General features: G+C 38.3%; 1 protein-coding gene across 2 annotated transcripts in view; it reads left to right on the top strand.

Annotated features, from left to right (window-relative positions):
- The window catches only part of zdhhc5a (zDHHC palmitoyltransferase 5a), a 48711-nt gene that overhangs the window by 22287 nt on the left and 4073 nt on the right, over window positions 1-22351 (top strand). Inside the window, exons 2-10 of one of the 2 annotated variants that reach the window (XR_013816198.1) lie at window positions 3666-3787; window positions 4670-4827; window positions 5230-5402; window positions 5562-5664; window positions 6078-6169; window positions 6250-6376; window positions 11932-12049; window positions 16199-16311; window positions 18321-19334. Coding sequence is in view for 1 of the 2 variants with exons in the window: in XM_079812368.1 (XP_079668494.1) it covers window positions 3666-3787; window positions 4670-4827; window positions 5230-5402; window positions 5562-5664; window positions 6078-6169; window positions 6250-6376; window positions 11932-12049; window positions 16199-16311; window positions 18321-19246 (1932 nt within the window). In the remaining variant the exon portion in view is untranslated. The remainder of the gene's footprint in view (window positions 1-3665; window positions 3788-4669; window positions 4828-5229; window positions 5403-5561; window positions 5665-6077; window positions 6170-6249; window positions 6377-11931; window positions 12050-16198; window positions 16312-18320; window positions 19335-22351) is intronic. The other variant, XM_079812368.1, reaches the window with a different exon arrangement.

Below are 22351 nucleotides of genomic sequence, written 5' to 3'. Positions count from 1 at the left end.
TGTCATCAGCTCATATCAATTATCATATAGTGAGAATGCTGGCAGATCAGTTTATTTAGTTAAAATAGTTAATGTAGCATATTTTAATTGAAAATGTAATGTCCCCCAACTGAGCAAGCCAAAGGCGACAGTGGCAAGGAACCAAACCTCCATCAGGTAGCATAATGGAGAAAAATAAACCTTGGGATAAACCAGGCTCTGTCGGGGTGCCAGTTCTCCTCTGGCCAATTAACAAACAGTGTATGATTATTATTCTGGTGACCTTTAAGGTCAGAAGTAGAGCTTAGATCGGGCTCAAAATATCAAGCCCGACCCTACCCGAGCCCGTGCACGTTGTGTTCGAGCCGGCCCGGCCCGACACATTAACTGTAATTATGAGCCCGAGCGCGATTTAAACCCGACTATTTTTTAATACGTGGGCGTTCTGTCAAGAACGAGCCTGGAATGAGCGAAGCGGATTGGTGTGACGCTCAGCTCAATAATCCGCTCTATGCCAGCGCTCCACTCATGAACCCTCACCGGTAAAATTACGTTCACTCAAATCCCGCTCAGACTAGGGTTGGGCGATGTCCTCTAAATTGGCAGTTGATGATGTTTACAGTAAAACAATGCTGTTTCACGTTAATATTACCACAGGAGTGAAGCACAAAGCTTTGTTTAGCCTAGAACGGAAATAATGGTCAGAGAGCACTTTTTCTTTCTGTTTTGCGATCTGATCACTCGATTTTCCGTAAATTTTAACAATAGGCCTAGTCCATTTCATCCCAATGGACATGGACATCTCCTTTCTTTTCCCAAATCTTCACTCACGTCGCACCCATTTTCGCAGGGATAAATGTTTCTTCCTTTCGTTTGCTTATAATTAAGTCTATTATTAATATAAGTCTATTCACTATTCACATCCTTTACTGTGGGAAAGTATAAAAAAACACTGTAGGACGAATTCCTTTTTACTTCAAATTTTATTTAACACAGTTTGTTCTTGTTATTAAACTTGTTAAGGCTCGTCAAGTTTGGTTTATTTGATTAGCGCATTTCACACACACACACACACACACACACACACACACACACACACACTGGTGATTTTAGTTTCATGTATTTGAGAATTGGAATATAAGATAGATGATGACATGTTAAACAAGTTTGTGAATATTTTGAATAAAAAAGGAAAAACAAAATAAAAGCATCTGTCATACAGAGATATTTTGGATAATGTGAGTCATGTGTTAAGCATGACGCGTTGCCATGGAAACAATATCACGATGCCGGCTCAACATCGCAATGTCTGTCAGCCATCAGCGATGGACGATTGCATCGACTATCGGCCCAACCCTAGCTCCTAGAAAAAAAAAAAGTTCTGAAGCCGTAATTTTACAACACAGCATTGTCTACACTTGTTAGTAGTATGACTGCTGCTCACTCAAGCTAGATGAAAACTACAATAGACTACTGTTATAACATTTAAATGTCTTCCTAATTTTTTTAGTATAATGATACTACGGTAGTACCGGCATACAGTGCAGTGTGAACGTTCACACCCTAGTGTGAACAACCTCTTAACCAGTTATTTCTGTTCATTGGAGAATGAGGGGAGACAAAACATGCACTTCTCTTGATAACATCAAATACTAAATACAAGTTATATTCTTTTCTGGGTATCTTTTATCACTGCTATAACAAACAACATTATACAAGTTAGTTTCTGTAAATTTCTTTCTAAAACGATCTAAACCGGCGTTTCATAAATTAACATTAGAAAATAGCAAAAGCTTGTCTGATGATGACATTGCAGTTGCAAGGAGGAACTTTCATTTTTTTAAATTGTTGACAGCCTGATTCTAAGGGATGCGCTTCTAATAATATCCTCAGTTCAGAATGTGTTAATGTTTAATACAGCAGGCTGTCTTGAATGTCAGAAGGATTTTTCACACAGCTTACAATATCAGAATTTACCTTGGCTGTACTGTTAAAAGTATTTTTTGCTTATGAATAATCAATATTTAATAATCTATAGTTTACTTAAATTAGGAATCTTTGCTTCCTAATTCATGTCTTGGATGAGGCAATATCAAAGACCTTTTCTAGTCAGGGTTTATACATTTGACAAGCACATAGTTAACCAATCTAATACAGCATTTCTGGTCTTAGGAGTCACTTTGTACACTAAATTGTAAGTCACATTGGTAGCAAAGTTACAAGAAAATGTTTCCATTGATTATATTTTCAATTCGCAATTTCAATTTGTGCAATTTGTAGGGTAATGGAAACACAGCTGCTGAAATGGACATGATTTTGATATTTATGTAAATGTTGCATGATTTACCGTACATATACACAAGATCTTAATGATAAGCTCCTTATTGATACACAGAATGGCTTGTGTGCACATAAACCGATAAGGTCCGTGTGTTTATGCAGCATCTGCATTTAAAGCTCAGTCAGAGCTGTTTTCTTTTGTTGAAGTTGAGAAATCACATTAACTTCCTGTTGACTTCTTGTGCCCTGTATTTTGTAAGTCATGAATACAACAGAAACATAGTCATCATGCCAAAAACAGTCCTTCCCGTTGGCACACAAGAGGAAATATGGGGGGGCTTAAGTCAGATGCTGTGTCACGTCTGTTCATTCGTGTCATTTGCCCCTTCTGATCCCTCTTTTCTCACCAACCCCTCAGATTAACATTGAAAGGCAATGAAAATAGGCCAACATCTGTCGTTGAGTGCCACCTTCCTCTTTCTTTTATTTTTTTAATGTCTCTCTCCTCCCTTTTTTGTCTTCCTACATTGCACATTTGTGGTAACCTTTTGAAATTGTGTGGTTATCTGCATTTGTCTATATCTCTTGTATAGTAGTAAAACATGCTACTAAAACATGGTCCCTAAATTAAGAAAAAATTACTTAAAATATGAAGTCTGTCTGACATTTTTCAGGCAACTATGCTTAGGTTCAGAAATTTCACTTTAATGGAAATAAAAAGGTTATTAGTCAGTTATTGAAATGCCTTATTTTGAAAAATGTCAATTCATTGGTATTTGATTGTCTTTTGCGACAAAGTCCATGTGTGCGTTTTTTTTTATTTACAAAAAGTCCACCTCTTTGGACAAGACAGTAAACCATTACAAAGAGCTGTTCTTTAAAGTAGGTTATGTCTGTTTATGTCACAGTCAGTTACAGCAGCACACAATTTTCTTTAGCCTCAGAACGGGCAGAATTATTAGGTTCATCCAGGTTCATCCATTTAAGCATACTCCTCCTTCTTGTTTAGTTAAAAATCTCTTTAAACGGGATAAAAACTTGCAGCTTGACAATTGAAAGCCAGCTCATATGTACGCCGTCATTCATCTTGAAATCATATGATTCGTTTCGCGTCTTCAGATTGGTTATGTGAACTTGGAAGCTTTTGCTGGCAAAGGGAATTAGCGTTTGGAGGTTTCTGCCAACGAACCGGTATTTCTGAATGGGCTGAGGAAGCGAAAGTATTTGATGAACGTATATTAATGTGAGAAGGTGTATCAATATCAATAGGGTTATCTAATTTTTGGCGGAGGTGGTGTTTAGCGGCTTTTGCTTCTGAAATCTTCATATATAGAAGCGTACATGATACGTGTGATTTTTTTGTTTGTTTTAATCCTGTGTCCCATTCATGCCTTTCTTTCCTTTAGGTGCCCTTGGCTTTCAGAGCAGTTTTCTGTTGCTGTGCCGATATACAATGGCATTATGTTTCTGTTTGTTCTGGCCAACTTCTGTATGGCCACCTTTATGGATCCTGGCATCTTCCCCAGAGGTAGTGAAACAATCTTTGATATGATTTGTCTGTGTGCTTAAGTATACAGCTGTAGTAGAACGTGGGCTTGGTGGCTACCTTTTTGGAGAAACAAACCACTTTAAACTCACCTGTTCATTAAGAGACAGCTTGAGGGCAGACAATTCAAGAATTGCACTGAATTGAAGCAGTATTTTTTTTCTTCATTAAATTGCTCCTAAGTTTCTTTTAATGAACTGACCTTGGTGTACTAAACTTCAGCTAACGTTCAAGCAGTGTTGTTAGTAACTAAATGTATAGTTTTTATTAATTTAAATAAGCTTAAAATATAAATATTAAATTTTGAAATGTTGCCTTGGAAACTTATTTGAAATTGAAATGGTAAAATTACTAAAACGAAAAATGAAATAAATTAAATCTAAATAGAAATAAAACTTTTAAAAACGACTATTTAAAACTAAAAGCTAATTTTAAATGTTAATAAACACTGTAATAGTTTATAAAGATATTAAAATAAAAGTGTGTAAATACCCAGTGCATTTTACTTCCCTAATGTTTCTTGGTAATATTTAACAATGGGAAAAACAATGGGAAAAAAGTAAATCTGCAGCTTATTTGGCTATTTGTTATTTTCTTTGCCTATGTGGCCTATGTGAGGTCACTCAGAAAAAGGTTGTTCCATTTTATTACGTTTTATTAGAAAAAATTATGAAGAATTTAATAGTAATAGTTAATAGTAACATGCACGGATGAATTGTGCACAATACACAACAAGGAAAGCAGTAGTGTCATAAAGTAAACAGCGATTTGATTACATGTTGACTTTTAATGCAGGAAGTTAATAAAATACAAGTGTAATTTTATCCACTGAGGAAGGTATGTTTAACTCTGTGTGTGTTTTAGCTGAGGAGGATGAAGATAAAGAGGATGATTTCCGGGCTCCTCTCTATAAGACTGTGGAGATTCGAGGCATTCAAGTGCGGATGAAGTGGTGCTCCACCTGCCGTTTCTACAGACCCCCACGTTGCTCACACTGCTCCGTGTGCGACAACTGTGTGGAGGTACACACACACACACGCACACATACACCTTATTCTAGTAATTGTGTTCACAGCCTTGACCCCAGTATGTGCATTGAATAAGCACATGACATTACAGTTAGCAATTCCATTTACATGTAAATGTGAAATCTTTGCATTTATTTTTACTCTCTTGGTTTTTTTTTTTCTCTAAGGGTCAATCTTTATCATTAATCAGTCTGTCCACTCTTGCTCTGTCCACTCTTTGCAGTCTAAACCAATCGATTTGTGTTAATTAAGTAAAGAAATGTGCATGCTTTGGACAGCATTAAGCTTTTCTCTCTCTTCCTCTCTCTCTCTCTCTCTCTCTCTCTCTCTCTCTCTCTCTCGCACCATTATAATTCACACACACTCACAATTTGCCCCCTCTCTCTCTCTCTGCAGGATTTTGATCATCACTGTCCGTGGGTTAACAACTGTATCGGCCGGAGGAACTACCGTTACTTTTTCCTGTTCCTGCTTTCTTTGACTGCTCACATAATGGGCGTGTTTGGCTTCGGCCTGCTCTTCATTCTCAATCACACCCAGCAGCTGGACAGAGTGCATTCGGCTGTCACGTATCCTCAAACAATTGTTTGATTTTTATCTGTGAATTTTTTTTATTTTTTTTATCTATCATTTGAGGAAAAATTCAGCACAGTAATCTGTGCGGAGTCTTTAGATTGAGAGCTTTACTTTTTTTGTGCCTTACTTTTTCCTCCTTGACTTTTTATCAGTATGGCTGTCATGTGTGTCGCGGGGCTTTTCTTCATCCCAGTAGCAGGCCTCACTGGTTTCCATGTCGTTCTGGTGGCAAGAGGCAGGACCACCAATGAGCAGGTTGTGACATGTGCAATCATAATCTCATGCTGCCGTGTTTGTTTTTGTTTTTCTGTCAATAATCATGTTGGTGGTGGTGAACTGGGATTAAAATCCCTATTAAACAGTTTTATAATCCTGCAAAAATATGACCTTCTTTCAGCCCTCCTCCCTTAGATTGTAATCTCATCATAATCCTCTTCCCAAATTATTTTGCTGCTTTCTTTCTGCCCATCTCTCCTCCTCTTTGTGTGGACCACATGTACACGCTTTTGTATCTTATTGTCTCACTATTTTCCTCTAGTGCCCCTCTTTTTCATCCCTTTTTATTTGTAAAATGTTGTTTTTAAAGCTAAAGCCAAATTTCAACTGACAAATAACTAATAAAGTTACCTTTTAAGGTTATGGTTTAATGGTCATCTCCTTGTATGTAGGTGACAGGGAAGTTCAGGGGTGGTGTGAACCCCTTCACAAACGGTTGCTTCAGGAACGTCTCGCACGTTCTGTGCAGCTCACAGGCACCCAGGTTTGTCTTCAACTACATTCATAACTTTGAGCTGTATGTTGTATTTTCTGATTGAGGTTTTAACTCAGTGTTGTATTCAGGTATCTGGGTAGAAAAAGGAAGGCTCAGACAGTGTCTGTTCAGCCTCCTTTCCTCAGACCGCAGCTTACAGAGGCTCAACTGGCAGCCAAGGTGCTCGACAACGGAATCCAAGGAGACCTACACCGGGTAAGGAAATAATCCCATTTTACTTTTTTTTTTTTTTTCTTCAATTTCTTCAGTGTTTGCATTCATTATTATTGTAATGTTATGTGCTTTGAGACCTGAGAGAATTCTGAAGGAGGGTTGGATCTTATGCTTTCAAAACTAGCTTGCTATTGCTAGCCTCTCCAAAATTGCCTACCCTACCTTATATCAGTGCATTTTTAAATAAAATTTTCCAGGCCTGAAAAAGCCATGGAATCTAATGAAATTGTATTCTTGTATAGAGCAAAAAGCTGGTTGCATGCTATAATGAGGTCCAAAGTTTTTGGTCAAACTGAATCACAAATTGTTATTAGGAAATGAGCCATTTTTAAACAAAAAATCCTTATCCAGTAACTGGATAGGCCATGGAAATGTTTGAAAACCGATGAAAACGAGTCAAGGCCATGATCATTACCTCTGCTTTTGAGATGCAGATGTTCCTGTCGCCGCCAAAATCCCTAGGTCAGAGAGTGCACTAGACTATTTTGCAAGCAACTGGTTCCAATTCCCCTTTCTGGCAGATGAAGCTAAAAAATATCTGTTTGTGCCATTTACCACTTTCGTAGATCGGCTTTTAAACTGTCAAAAATACTTTCTTGTTCGATAATGAAAGGTTGTGTTCTGAAATGTCTCTTGATTTATGTTATTGAAGAACTATAGGGACTTTCTATTTGTTCAGAGCACTTATTACATGTTTTTGACATTTTCTTAACATTGAAACCTGGAGTTATGAGGAAAATGTGTTTCTTTTTGGCAATACATGGATTTCTGCATTTAATGGTTTCTAAAATGAGAGGCTCACCTTGTAGCTTGCTGAGTTGTAAGCACCGATAGCGAGAGGGAAGGCGAAGGTACAGTCTGGCAGAGGGAGCTGCTTGATAAATTTGCTCCACTGTGCAGAAGCGGAAGGAACAGATTAATAGAGATGTTCAATCATTTTTCAACCATTATCTTCAGAAGTAGGGCTGGGCGATATGGCCAAAAAATTATCTCGATAAATGTCAAATATTTCTTTCTTTCAAATTTAAAGGCAGATTTTTGCTCCTAAGTGAAAGTTTTAGAAACCAGACTACTTTTTATTGTCAGAATATGACAAACACTTCACGTTTTTTAATTCCTTACACTTTTTCCAGTCATTTTTCCTTAACAAAATACATTTCTTAATAGAAAAAAGGAATGTCTTAGTTTCTGCATGTGCTAAGGGTAGTAGTAGCTTGAGTTAGGAGGATGCTGATGTAAATTTATGTTCATCAACAAAAACACACGGACATCTGTAAAAATTGTAACTCACATTTTTATATTGTAAAATTTACCATTGGTCTTCCATAGTATCATCGATTTAGATCATGATAACCACAGTTAAAAAGACGCATATAGCTCTTCACTACCATTGTCAAATGTATCTATATGGTTTCTATGGTATTTGAATGAAAAACAGTAGACCTAGCATGTAATACATGTATTAAGAAATGAATATATCCCACATTTCTGCCACAGTATGGTGCAGTTAGTGTCACAACAGTACATCCATGGTAAATAATGGATAAGATCGAAAATCCTTCTGACTGTATCATTGCGCACAGTGTTTCTCCTGTTTGTCAGCGCTGTTCCACCTGCCTTGAATCTAGTTTAAATCACAGAGACATTTGTGATTTTCATTGGCTGCACGAGCTTCTCACTGGATCTCGCAGGCTGTTTAGTGTTCGCGTGACCGAGACCGATCAGAGAAAATGGATCTGCTGTAGTGAGCTTGCGGCTGTTTGGACTTTGACCCGAGCGGATAAATGGTCTGTGTGATGCGGTTCAAATGAGTAACAGTTCGTGCTACCTTTTATCAACAAATTTGTCGTTTTTGGATGATAACTCAAGGTTAGTTTCACTTTTGATTTAACGTTCGTCGCCGCTTCCACTAATTTTTCCTTCTCGTGTCGAGTTTTCCTTGCCAGTAGAGGGTGTGCTTTTGATGTGCAAGTTAAAAACTGCACGCTGACTGGCTGTTGTCGCTTTTATTTCTGCTGTGTGATTGGGTGTTAGAGTAATCTATATAGAGTAAAAAGTAGGGCTGTAGCGATACACGATATTCAGCTCACGATACGATATATATCACGATATTCAGCCAACGATACGATTCGATATAATTCGATACACTTACATCATTTTCTGAAAGATTTAAAGGGGACAGAGTGATTTTGGTGACATCTTGTGAGCGTTTCATTTAATTGGATTGAATTAACTGAACTGAAAACTAAAATCATCAATTACACAATATATGTCTCTGACTGGACAGAGAGTCTACAGCTTGCAAATGCTGGACAAAATGAATCAAAGATGTGTTGAGAAATTAGTTCCATTTATTGAAACAGTGCAAACTGTAGCTTACAAGCCTTTGAAAAGTAAATAAAGTGCAGTATTGCAGTTAACAATGGAGTTTTAAAAAGTGCAGCAAGTGGCCTGTTCTGAACAGTTTCTTTGACAGCTTTTTTAGCTTGACACTGACATTTGGTAGTATTTCCAGAGTATTTCACATTTGTGTCACACAGCTTGCAAACCAACCGCGATGCTTTGTCTAAGTCAAGGGTCTCCAACCTTTTTGCATTTGAGAGCTACTTTTTAAAAAAGAAAGTCAAAGAGAGCTAATCATGTTATATAATACTTAAAACTCTTCAATAATGCATCATAATTCTCATATTAACAACTATCCAAACTGTTTTACACCTGAAAGAGTATAGTGGCAGTTCCAGTAGTCGGTACAATACCACTATTTTTTTTTTAATAAATGTTTTATTATATATGATGATAATCATAAGTAAATAATACATAAACATGTAAAGGCTGTATGCTGTTTAAAAGCAGAGGTGGACAAAGTACACAACTCTATTACTTGAGTAAAAGTAAAAGTACTACTGGTCAAATATTACTCCATTACAAGTGAAAGTTCTAAAAACAGATTTTTACTTAAGTAAAAGTACAGAAGTATTTGTTTTTAAAAGTACTTAAGTATCAAAAGTACATTTCCTTTTGTATGTCAATGCATTATTTTATTACTGTTGCATTGTTGTATAAATGCACTCTATGTCATTATGGTGGTTTAAGCCAGTCAGTGATGCTCCATCCGACATGCTAGCATACGACTACCTTAAACTCATTTCAATACTTGTATAAAAGTTACAATGCTCTTTACAAAGCTGCTGTCACTTTAAGGCAGAATGCACAGACCCTATACTCTGATACACATCCGATATTCTCCCAACTGTTTACTCTTCTCTTTCTCCCAGACATTTACCTTTTTTACATTTTATGAGACATGCGTCAAGTATATGCCAACTAAACTAATCTTTAATCTTTTGAGAAAACTGAAACACACTTTTTAAGTATGGCCATGGTGCATACACTGTGCCAAGGAACCGTCTTTTTCCATTTTACTATAAACTGATCAATGTTCAAAAAATTGTTAGGAAACTTCACATGACCCTACATAAATAAATAAAAACCTTTTAAAGAAGAAAAAATCATCCACTTGCTTTCAAAGCTGCTACAGAAACGACTTTCGACTTTGATAGAAATGTAGTGGAGTAAAAAGTATGATATTTGTCTTTCAAATGTAGTGAAGTCAAAGTAAAAGTATCCCTAAAAAATAATACTCCGGTAAAGTACAGATACTCAAAAAGTGTACTTAAGTACAGTACTCAAGTAAATGTACTTAGTTACTGTCCACCTCTGTTTAAAAGTAAACATTGTTTATAAATGAAAGATCAAGTGAAAAATAAGCAACCATTAATAATTATATAATTAGAATTATTTATTTCATAATTATTATTATTAGTAGAGACGTATTATTATTACATAGAGACGTAGCTAAATTTACTGTAGGCTACAATCTGTAGTCAATCTCTTCACGTTAAACCAAACTTTTATTTTGACGGGTTGCCGTGAATACCAGTGTCTGTGTTCATGATGATATGACAGTGGGTGCGCGTCTCAGTCATTCAGCTCCTAGTTCAGTCAGGGATCAGATCAGGGATCAGCCCATTGACTCATGTCCTGATCAGTGCCCTGACTACTGAACTAGGAGCTAATTGAGACGCGCCCAGTTTTCTCAAATGAAACGGTAAATTCTCATGAAGTGACAAGTGACTGTTTATGCGTTCGTGTCGGCAGAGACTACAAGAGCGAGTGCGCGCGCTGCGCTCGTCATCCACACAGACGCAGAACATGCAGGAGTAATTTTGCAGTTTATTATTTACAGACACTAGTATATATTCGGCTTCAGTCTGGAGCCCTGCGCTTAAATGAACACGGAAGCGACTGAACGCAGCTGCTATGGTGAGCTATTTTTAGAACAGACCCGCGGGCAACTCGTGTGGTCCTTGCGGGCGACTCATGTTGTTGACCCCTGAGTCTAAGTCGTCGCTTTCCTTCTTCTTTTTAAACCCAAAGTGCTCCCACACATCTGCTTTTAAGCATGAAGGCGCTGGATTCATATTCGCCGCCATTTTTTTGAATCTCCTCGCTCTGACTCCGTAAACAAGAAGAGGTAGACGTCGGCGTCTGTGTAAAGTTAGTAGTACGGGTAACTTGCTCTACAGCGACACTAGCGGCTGGCTGATCAAATCGCTCTTCCTGCGACGCAAATGGGGGTAAACACGGGGATTTGAATGGGACTTATGTATCGATACTCGCTGCTTAAAAATCGATACTTTCTTGGGAGAAAAAATATCGATTTATATCGCAGAATCGATAAAATTGCTCAGCCCTAGTAAAAAGTCCAGAGCTTATCATCGTTATCGACATGAATTTTATCGAGATTCGATATTATATTGTTTATCGGCCCAGCCCTATTCAGAAGTCCTTATTCCTCTGATAAGGTGTGTCTGCTGCAACTAGTTACTCATGGAAAATTGGCATGCCAAATTGTCCAGAGCCTGAGAAAGAGCCTAAAGTGTATTTATGTTTCCACACCTAGCAACATGTTGGCCTGTACCAAGTAGGGTTGCATGGTATACCAATACAAAGCAAGTACTGTAGCAAAATATTTCAAATATTACCTGACCTGCTTTTCAGCACAGTTTGGCAGTTCAAGCTATGTAACTGTGAAGCATAAATCTTTGGGTTTCACTAAATATGTATATATTTTTTAAAACTTTACTACTATTTTTTTAATGTTATTAGCAGTAGTGAAGTACTAGAAAGTGATTTTGTCCCAAACTTTTAGTATTAATCTGACCCTAGTGCTAAATCATTGCTAAAAAGTGAAATGTCCCCCTAATCTTGAACCTTTTTCTTCAGTATGATGAAAAGCATTGCAGACTACATTGGTTCTGCTCCACATTTCCATTTGTTTTATATTCGATTTAGATATAACCTCAATAACCATTTTTTGTGACTTTGGAATTGAGAAAGGGCGAGTCACGCTTTAGAAATAAATGTTCGGATGCTGTATCTGAGTTCCTGCTTGTACATTTTGTGTGTTGTCAGCTGTTGTGTCTGTTTCTTTTATTTAATTAACCACTGGTGTTTTATCTTCTGCAATCTTTCAGTCTAAGAGCAGTTTGGAGATGATGGAGAGTCAATCTGCTGATGCCGAACCTCCGCCTCCACCTAAACCAGAGCTCAGATACCCTGGGCTGTCACGAGGACCTGCTGGACACTCTGAGGGTTAGAGCCAACCAGCATGACAAACTATAATATCATTTTGATCGATTTATTATCCTTCAAACACTCATAGATCATTTCTGCTTTATTTGTGCAACTCTTTTAGTGAACTTTTTAAACTTCAAATTACATTTTCAAAGTCACCATTTGACTTGTAACTGAAAATGTAACTGCAGTGATGTCATCATTGTCTTTTCATGCTGAATTGTGATATATTTAAAGCTGCAGTACATCACTTTTTTTTGGTTAAAAACCATCCAGAATAATTTTGAGCAAGTACATAACCAGCCAGTTGTCATAACGATCTCCTTACCGTAGCCCGATTCACAACCGTAAGCTTGTAATAATGTGTTATAATTTGAGTGGTACTGGTAGCTTTCTGCGGGAAATTCGAGCATGGCTCTGTTTGTCTTTGTGTCATTACGTCACATCTGTATACATAAAGAAGGAGTCCGGCTAGTAGGCTATGGCATGTGAGGATGCTGCAGGTGGCAGATCATTTATAGCCTTTTCTCACAGCAGCTGGAATAATTTAAATGTATACGCTAATTATAAACGTATCATTTTGATGGTGGATTGTAATCCGGAAAGGTCCAAACGACCATCATCAGTGACAACTGGAGATTCACCCGTAGTCAAAAGCAAAAGATTAGACTGCACAGAAATTGACAGAGATCTATAGGTAACGCTAATACACACTAAATACATGTAGTCATGCAATGCTGATGCTGTTAAAGGGTTAATTCAGCGATTTAGCATTTAAGCTTTGTATCAGTAGAAACCGGTAGTATATTCGAATAATCGTGCCCCATCCCCCCCTTCATATCCCCCTGAGACAAGAGATTTATGTATTTTATGTCTGGAAAAAAGCCTCTGATGACGCAAATATCGTCATTTTGCCTCATCTGAGGCTATTTTGGCCAGAGGCTAGAGACTACAGCCAGTAGTAGGAGTTAGTTCTGCATGTTTTCAACCCGCCCATAGGGGTGGGATCTCACTCACGACGGTGGGGTGGTGCCATGGTGGGCTAGAGATGTAACCAGTAGGCGTGGCTTGGGAGTGGCCTCGTAGGGCAGCGAAGCAAGTGCATTCTGGGAGTTGTTGTCTTTCATCCATATGAGCCAAAAGTACATTTTCTGGCTTTTCTCAGTCTAGAAGGCACCAACTTCAAAAATAATTTTACATTTCTACTACATAAATTACCCAAATATAAATACACATGCATCTTTCCAGCACTGAAGTACCCCTTTACAGTTTTTCTCGATTGCTAAAACACATTTCTTGAAAGCAGCTCACCTTTTCTCTTAAACTGTGAACACACAACTCAATTTTCAAGCTACATTTACAAAACCTCAGACACTTCTTGCAAAACCAAACTTTCACCTCAAAACAGTTCAATCTGTGCTCAAAACTGAACTATGTTGTCAAATCGTGCCCCGAGTCAATCAGAATTAAAAAAACTACTGAACAGTCACTAAACACTACGTAGAAAAATAGAAAACACAATACTCAGGACATGAAGCTGGTGAAATAAAAGTTTATTGTTCACTGTAGGCTAAATGCAAGTTGCAAAAAAAAAAAAAACAAGTGCATTTAGCACTTGTACAAAAAGACAAAACAGAAATCTTGTGCATTTACATGTACTGTATCACTTTTAAAAACAAACAGAAATCATACGTGCTTACCACTTGTGTACAGTAAGCCTATGTATACTGTAAATATAAAGTACAAAAAATACAAATAAGTGAATTATTCAGCCACAGCATCATGTCTCCGTACTGGGTCAGGCCACAGGACTTCATCCACATCACAGGCCACATTTTGTCTGGCCAGGCAACGGGTAAAAAAACCCCTGGCATGCCGTATCCAGGCTTGGCATGCCTCCACACCTATGTCACCACAGGCAAGTCCCATGGCTTGCAGGAGATTTACCCTGGTGTAAGGTTGGCGTTCATATACCTTCCACCGCCATGAGGAGAAGAATTCCTCAATGGGGTTTAGGAAAGGGGAGTACGGTGGAAGGCAAAGATTGATAAAATCTTGGTTCATATTGAACCACTCTCTAACCTGGAGGGCTCTGTGAAAACTCACATTATCCCAAACAACCACATAGATGGGATGCTCATCCTGCTGCCCCAACAGAGCATCTCGCATGTTATTGAGGAAAATGAGGAGCTGGTGAGTGTTGTAGGGCCCCAGGTTGGCATGATGGTGGACAACCCCATGATTGCTGATGGCAGCACATAATGTGACATTGCCACCACGCTGCCCAGGAACACCAACAATGGCCCGATGGCCAATCACATTACGGCCTCTCCTTCTCCTTTTGGTGAGATTAAACCCAGCTTCATCAATATAGATGTATTCATGGGGTCTTTCCATTGCATCCAGTTCAAAAACCCTCTGTAGAAATAGATATAGTTCTGTAAGTGATACGGAAAGTGATTTAGGCCACTACAGTAAATCACTACAGTAATCAACATTGAATGTGTCTGGATGTATGCCAACCTGTACATACTGGAATCTTTGCTCCTTTACTCTGTCTGAGTTGCGGTCAAAAGGCACTCTGTATAGCTGTTTCATGCGCAGTCTGTTGCGCTTGAGGACACGATCAACAGTAGAGAGGCTGACACTGTTTATACCCTCAAAATTTACATGGTCCTCAATGATCTTCTGCTGAATTTCACGCAGTTTAATGGCATTGTTCTCACGGACCATATCAACAATTAGGGTCTCTTGGTGTGGGGAGAACATACCTGTCCTGCCACCCCCATGTGGCAGTCTTTCAATTCTACAAAAAGAGAACATGGAGTTACAAAAAATATACATGGAATACTAGGCCTACAAACAGTTAGACCAACCCTCCATTACAATACTACAGTACATTGGTACAGTGGTGTACTGGAACATATATTTACTTACAGTATACTGTGATACAGTATATAGTATGTCTTACAGTAATTGCTGTCAGCATTTACATACTAGGCTATAATTAAAAAAAAAAAGTTATTACCTGTTCTCTTCTCTAAATCTTCGGATTATGGTGGACACAGTGAATCTACTAAGGTTTGGTTGTACCCTTTGTCCAGCCTCCCTCATGCTCATACCATGGACAAGAACATGGTCAATCACAGTAGCTCTGATTTCATCAGATATTACTGTTCTTTGTCTTTGCTGACCACCTCAACCACCTTGACCACCTCAACCACCTTGACCACCTCTCACACGGACTCTTCCTCTCAGATTTCTATCCATTGTAAGACCTCACAAACCAGTGCTCTCTGAACTGGCTTATATGTTCCCTCACATCATTAGCCACAAGTGTGATCAATTTTGAGTTGTTGTGTTCAACTGGTGACACCTGTGCTTTCATTGTGTTTGACTTTTGTCACTTGTGCTCACCATTCTGCAGCACGGGTGCATCACAATGAAAATGTGTTGACAAGTTGTGTCTAAACAGGTGAAAAGTGCTTATGGTTTTGCCAAAAGAGTGATTGATTCAATCAGTGGGTTCAGGCAACTGAGCATTTGGTTCAAACAATAGGGTTTAGTGTTTTAGCAATTGAGAAAAACTGTAACATTACCAATTCAACAACAAAGTATAACAATAATAATAATTTGCACGGTTTGATGTATAAATGAGCCAAGTGATCGTTAACCACCGCAATCACCGTTGGTAGCGCGATTTTATTGTAATTACTTTTTTTCTCAGTTGGTCAGAACAAAAAGTGGTAGACATGTTACTCACTTGTTCAGATGACAGTTTCTGGTGAAAATTCTTATTTTGGTCGTACTCCAAGATGTAGAATCTGTTATTCTGAAGTACAGTATCCACACCGGTGCGGTGACTGACAGCCACATATACTCCTCAAAACATTAGATTTATCCGCGCTGAGGAGCCGAGCCGATGCACAACCCACGTAAAGATAACTCCTCAACTAACTGCAATTGCAGGTTTCAAACAGAGATGGCGACAAAGAGGCAAAACTTACAGACTGCAGCTTTAATCATTTAGGAATCTAGAATTAATATTTGGGATGGATTATAATATTGCAATTACCTGTTGAAATGCTGGTTTAATTTACTTAATATGTTCCTAAAATGTGTTTAAAACTCTGAATCTGATTTCTCATGGACTTTCTTTGATTGCAGAGAGCAGTCTGTTGAATAAAGCTCCGCCCACCCCCACCATGTTCAAGTACAGACCCACCTACAGCAGCCCGGGCAAGAACCATACAGCCCTTACACATGCATATGCCAACCAGGTAACTTTTCTGTGTTGATGTATGTGTTATTGTAGTGTGTTCATTCACACTCTATGGTGATGATTCACTACATTTTAATTTATTGATGTAACGTCATTCACATTCTTTTGCATGACTGTTATTATTTTTTACCGTTATACCACATATTTTAAGCCTTTCGTTTTCCTCTAACATTTTATTCAATCCATTATATTGTTTCCCCCCTGCAATTTGGTTGACTCAGTGGCTTTCAGTTGAACAGTATCAGTAAGTTTACACTGTACTTCATTGTTTGTGTGTCTGTGTGTTGTTGTTGTTGTTGTTGTTAATGTTCCTCTTCTTTTTCTTTTTTAATGTGCATTGCTTTAATTTTGTAAATGCAGTTAATGTGGCTAAATTTCATGGATTAAAGTTTTGATTATCCAACTATTTAGTTTATCATCATAGTAGTGATTTCATATCTTTACTTTGATATCAAAGGGTAGTGTTATATTATATAATGATGTTGTCTTTACAAAAAGACCATACTACTTTCTCAAAAGCCCACAGCATATATAAAACATGTGGCACAAACAAATATGGCCATTTTGAAAGAAAGAATAAATATATTCTCTCCCATTTGTGTATTTGAACTTGTAGTGTTAATAAAACCAACACAAACAACTGTTATCTGTCCTCACAGAGTGGTTGTGCAAAACGTTTTGCTGGTTTTAGCTCCGGGATTGTGTCAGTTTTGGATCTACGGTGCTGGATTAAGATAGATTAGATAAGAAACACACCACGTGATGTGAATTTGATTGACTCTGAAAGACCAGAGGCCTCATGAATAACTTTACTGAGCTTCCATTCTAAACGTCACAGTAGCTTAGATTTATAAAATAATATTTATGCTGTTCTATGCTGGTCAGGGTTGGGCTAAAGTCAGAATTTAAGAATTCGCTTATGAGCTTGAATTAGGTGGGTAGCAGTATACCAGAACTGATGATAACTGTGATTTATATATAAAAATTTAATATTTATAGTGTGTTAATACTACACGTACATTACACTTATGTAAGTTTACAAACTCTCTCTCCACCTCTTTACATGCGCATTTTCAGTGTGATTACTTGACCAAAAAAGAGATAAAACAAAATATACAAAGTTTATTTGACTGATAGCACTTTTCCCCAAAAAAATTCTATAGATATCACAATTATATTATTATAGTGAAGTCTTAACCACCATAATCATGTAGCGGAAACCTTATATAGTGATATTAAATAAGACCAGGCTTATTATTCCATTCTGTCTTTTATTCTCTTTGATTGTAAGGCCTATACACATTCAAGATTTTATACAGTAGTTCACTCGAAAATTATAATGATCAATGACTTTTATCAAATCACATTTCCAAGGTTCCATTTTGGTGGAGCATTTAGATTAGATATTCATGTGCAAATATGCAAATTTCTTTGAAATATGTACCTGCGAGTTCAATGGATAAAAAAAAAAATATCCACAGTCACTCAGCTCAACTACAGTTGACTACAATCAAATCTACAATTTCATACTAAAAAGCCAACAGGGTAAATGTCAAGCTTGCTTGTATCTTACCTTTTATACATGAGGCCCCAGGGCTTATTCCCCTGCCAGCAGAGACCAAAAGGCAAGAAAAGATGGATGTTGTGGTCTTTTGACTTTTAAGGTTGCTCATGTGGTGTGCCTTGTTGAAACAAAAGGCAGAAATGACACACATTCAGACTCCTGTGAGAAATGACAGTGCTCTGTCTGCCCTTAGTGCTTCCAAGTTTGTTGCAAGTACTTCAGTGTTCCCTGCCTTTCCAAACTTAGCCTCTCTGTCTGTCATATCCTGTAATGCTGACTCTTTATTATAGCTATAGAAAACACTTTCCCAAATCCCATCTATCCCCAGTGGCCCACATTATCCTTACCATGGAGTTTGTCCTTAACGCCCCTTTGAATTTGGCTTTCAGATTTCTCTTGTAACTTTATAAACTCTTCTGCTTGCTGTCTCTCTCTCTCTGTAGATGAGCCGTGGGGACAGTCTTAAAGAGTCGTCTTCCACTCTCCTCCAGTCCAGTCAGCAGCCAGGCTATCGCTCTGAGCCCAGTCTGGATGGGCGTGAGGGGGGCGGAGTGGAGCGAAGCGGGGCCGAGCGAACAGGTGGGGGCCCTGGAGGACCTCCAGGCTCAGGGATCCCAGGATACTCCCTAGGAGGGCGCTCGTACCCTTCCTTTTCTGATCCTACGGTGCTTGCTGGAGGGGCCTCACGGTCCTCCAGTGTTCGCTCTTCCCACAATGCCCCACCATCCGAGGCTACCACCTCCACCAGCTACAAAAGCTTAGCCAATCAGACGCCACCACCAGCTCCTCGGAACGGCTGTCTGTCGTACGATAGTCTGCTTACACCTTCTGAAAGCCCAGATTTTGAATCGGCGGCACCAGACATGTCACCAGGGCGACTACACACGCCCGTAGTCGGATACAGTTCGCCCTTCCTGTCAGCACAAATCGCGCATCAACGGGAGGTGGAACTCCACCAGCCATCCGCCTCCAGCACCGCCCTCCTCGCCTCCCCGCAGCATGCCGTCTATCTACGTGGCTCCACCGTCTCCCCGCCCGCTCCACCTGAACGCGAGCGAGAACGCCTGCTGCACGACGCGCAGCCACACCATCATCACCACCACCACCACCATCATCACCACCATCGGCCGCCTCGCTTTTCTAGACCCCCGCTGCTCTCTGACTCGGGCCACTCTCAGCCCTCATATCCATACCGCACTCGCTCCACTGACACGCCCCTGCCGCCCAACACCCACCCTCCACGCTCGCCACACCCCCCGCCACTGGGGAAGTCCCTGTCTTACTCTAGCGCTGCCGCTGCAGAGATGCAGTACCGCCTGGTCCGCAAAGCCTCGGCCTCGGTCGGGGGAGGGGGCATACAGGCGCCAAAGTGAGTAACTCCCCCACAACCTTACGACGCTCTGCGCAGCCTACTGCCTCCTTCCTCCTACTCTTCCTCCTCCTCCTCCCAGACTCCTGTGAGTGTATCTCTTCTTTCTTCCTTCATCTTTTTCCCACTGGTCTAAACTCATTGTCTAGGCAGCTCTTTAGTATTTATGCTCTCATTAGTGATCATCTGTTCTGCAACTTGGTTTCTATGTGTTGAACGTATGTGAATCATAATTGTAAATTGGTAATTTAAATGATTATGGGACTTTTTTTAATGTATTATTAAATTAGTGTATTGTGCTTTTTTTTAATAACATTGGCAAAACCTTAAAACAAAATTTAAAATCAAAGTTTAAAGAAATTGTAGATAATAATCCTAAAGGAATTTAATTTTAAATATCCCTTAACCATTTATTTGTAAATGTCCATTTAACCAGTGCAGTGTTTAAATTCCATTGTCTATATTATTATTAAAATAATCGATTAACTGCATTTACAAAATTAAAGCAATGTTCATTAAAAAAAAGCGAAGAAATTGACTACAGATGGTAGACTACAGTAAATTTGGCTACGTCTCTATGTAATAATACGTTTCTACTAATAATAATAATAATTATGAAATAAATAATACTAATTATATCATTATTAATGGTTGCTTATTTTTCACTTGATCTTTCATTTATAAACAATGTTTACTTTTAAACAGCATACAGCCTTTACACGTTTATGTATTATTTACTTATGATTATCATCATAAATAATAAACATTGATTTTTAAAAAAATTGTTAAATAAAATTAAAATAACATTTTTCTGTGGTACCAAAATTGGTGCAGAGTACCGTAAAATTTGTATGGTATTGGTACCGACTACTGGAACTGCTACTATACTCTTTCAGGTGTAAAACAGTTTGGATAGTTGTTAATATGAGAATTATGATGCATTAGTTAAGAGTTTTAAGTATTATATAACACGAGTAGCTCTCTGTGACTTTCATTTTTAAAAAGTAGTTCTCAAATGAAAAAAGGTTGGAGACCCTTGTCTTAGACAATAGCATCGCGGTTCGCAAGCTGTGTGACACAAACGTGAAATACTCTGGAAATACTACCAAATGTCAGTGTCAAGCTAAAAAAGCTGTCAAAGAAACTGTTCAGAACAGGCCACTTGCTGCACTTTTTAAAACTCCATTGTTAATTGCAATACTGCACTTTATTTACTTTTCAAAGGCTTGTAAGCTACAGTTTGCACTGTTTCAATAATTGGAACTAATTTTCTCAACACATCTTTGATTAATTTTGTCCAGCATTTGCAAGCTGTAGACTCTCTGTCCAGTCAGAGACATATATTGTGTAATGGATGTTTTTAGTTTTCAGTTCAATTAATTCAATCCAAGTAAATGAAACACTCACAAGATGTCACCAAAATCAAAATTTCAGAAAATTACGTAAGTGTATCGAATCATATCGTTGGCTGAATATCGTGATATATATCGTATCGTGAGCTGAATATCGTATCATATCGTGAGATTAGTGTATCGCTACAGCCCTATTCATCGGTGCATCTCTACTACTAACGCAACGTCATTGCCATAGAAACCAATGCAGATATTCCAGAAAACAAAAGAGCGCCACGGGACATAGACATCAGATCCGAACAGTTGCAATACACAGTGTGGACAGTCAATGATTTGGATCAGATTCCAATCAGATACACAAATGAGCAGGTTCAGACTAATGTATGAATGTACAAAATACAGTAATGTCTCCGTTGTCTCATGTACCTTAAGTGCAGTGCCATGGCAAGATGCCGTGGTAAACATGAGCAGAAACAAAGCATGTCTATGTGGAAAGAGGATTAAAAAAATAGATTTTTAAAGTCTCCTGACATTATGCTGCCGCTTATGAAGATAAACTGGATATTGTCTGCAGTAGAATAATCCAGGCCAATTTCTTCACTGGCAAAATGACTAGATGGATAGATCAGAGACAGACAGAAAGCTTCATCACTGTGCTCATTACAGAGGTCTGGAAAGCCTGCTCTGCTTAGAGTTATTAGTCAGCATTTTAAAGGCAACAAAATTGACCTGGTCTCTGCTAAGAAGCAGAAAATGTATCTTCTTTACGGGAAACGTTGTTGCTCAGAATGAAGGAAAAGAAAATGAACCATATTCCATCGTAGGAGTTTTATATTTAAAGTTGACATGTATGCATTGTTATTTGGAAAAACGAAGGGCCCCAGACAATGAGCTCTCATCAGTACATCTCAGTTGCATCCTGACAGCAGAGCTGATGCTTATAATAAATCTGCAGTGCTTCAGTGCTTGAGAAAATGTTTCCTTTCCAAATTGTGTGGCAGAGAAATTGAAATTCACTGGCAGGCGAGGCTGGATTTGTCATCTCAGCTAAACTATTTTTACTGCAGTTTTGCACTCTTTGTTTTCTGAACTGATACCTATTCTGGGAGGCTTTTTAACTGACATCTGCATCATACATTTTTTTTGTCTTAGCCACAGGAATATGAAATAACTGGCATCCTGATACATTTCTTTGTCAGTTCTTTCTTATGTGTCATGATTTACTTATAATGCAACTTTCATAAGACATCACTCTACTAGCACATTTGACATCATGATTCTTTCTCTCTCAAATACACTACCGTTCAAATGTTTGTGTTCGGTACAAAGTCATCTATTCTCACCAAGGCTGCATTTATTTGATCAAAAACAGTAATTTTGTGAAACATTATTACAATATAAAATAACGGTTTTCTATTTTAATATATTTTAAAATGTAATTTGTTCCTGTGATGGCAAAGCTTCAGAAATCAGTCTAATATGCTGATTTGGTGCTCACAAATTGGTGCTGATTTGGTGCTGTTTTTTTGTGGAAACCGTAATACATTTTTAGGATTCTTTGATGAATGGAAAGTTAAAAAGCATTTATTTGAAATATAAATATTTTGTAACAAGTGACTTTGGCTTTGACTTAAAAGTATTAAAGGGTTGGTTCACCCAAAAGTGAAAATTCTGTCATTAATTACTTACCCTCATGTCGTTCGACACCCGTAAGACCTCCGTTCATCTTCGGAACACAAATGAAGATATTTTT

The sequence above is a fragment of the Gobio gobio genome (assembly GCF_949357685.1).
Source record: "Gobio gobio genome assembly, chromosome: 3".
NCBI classification, from domain to species: Eukaryota; Metazoa; Chordata; class Actinopteri; order Cypriniformes; family Gobionidae; genus Gobio; species Gobio gobio.
This window is presented reverse-complemented; position numbering and strand designations above follow the sequence as displayed.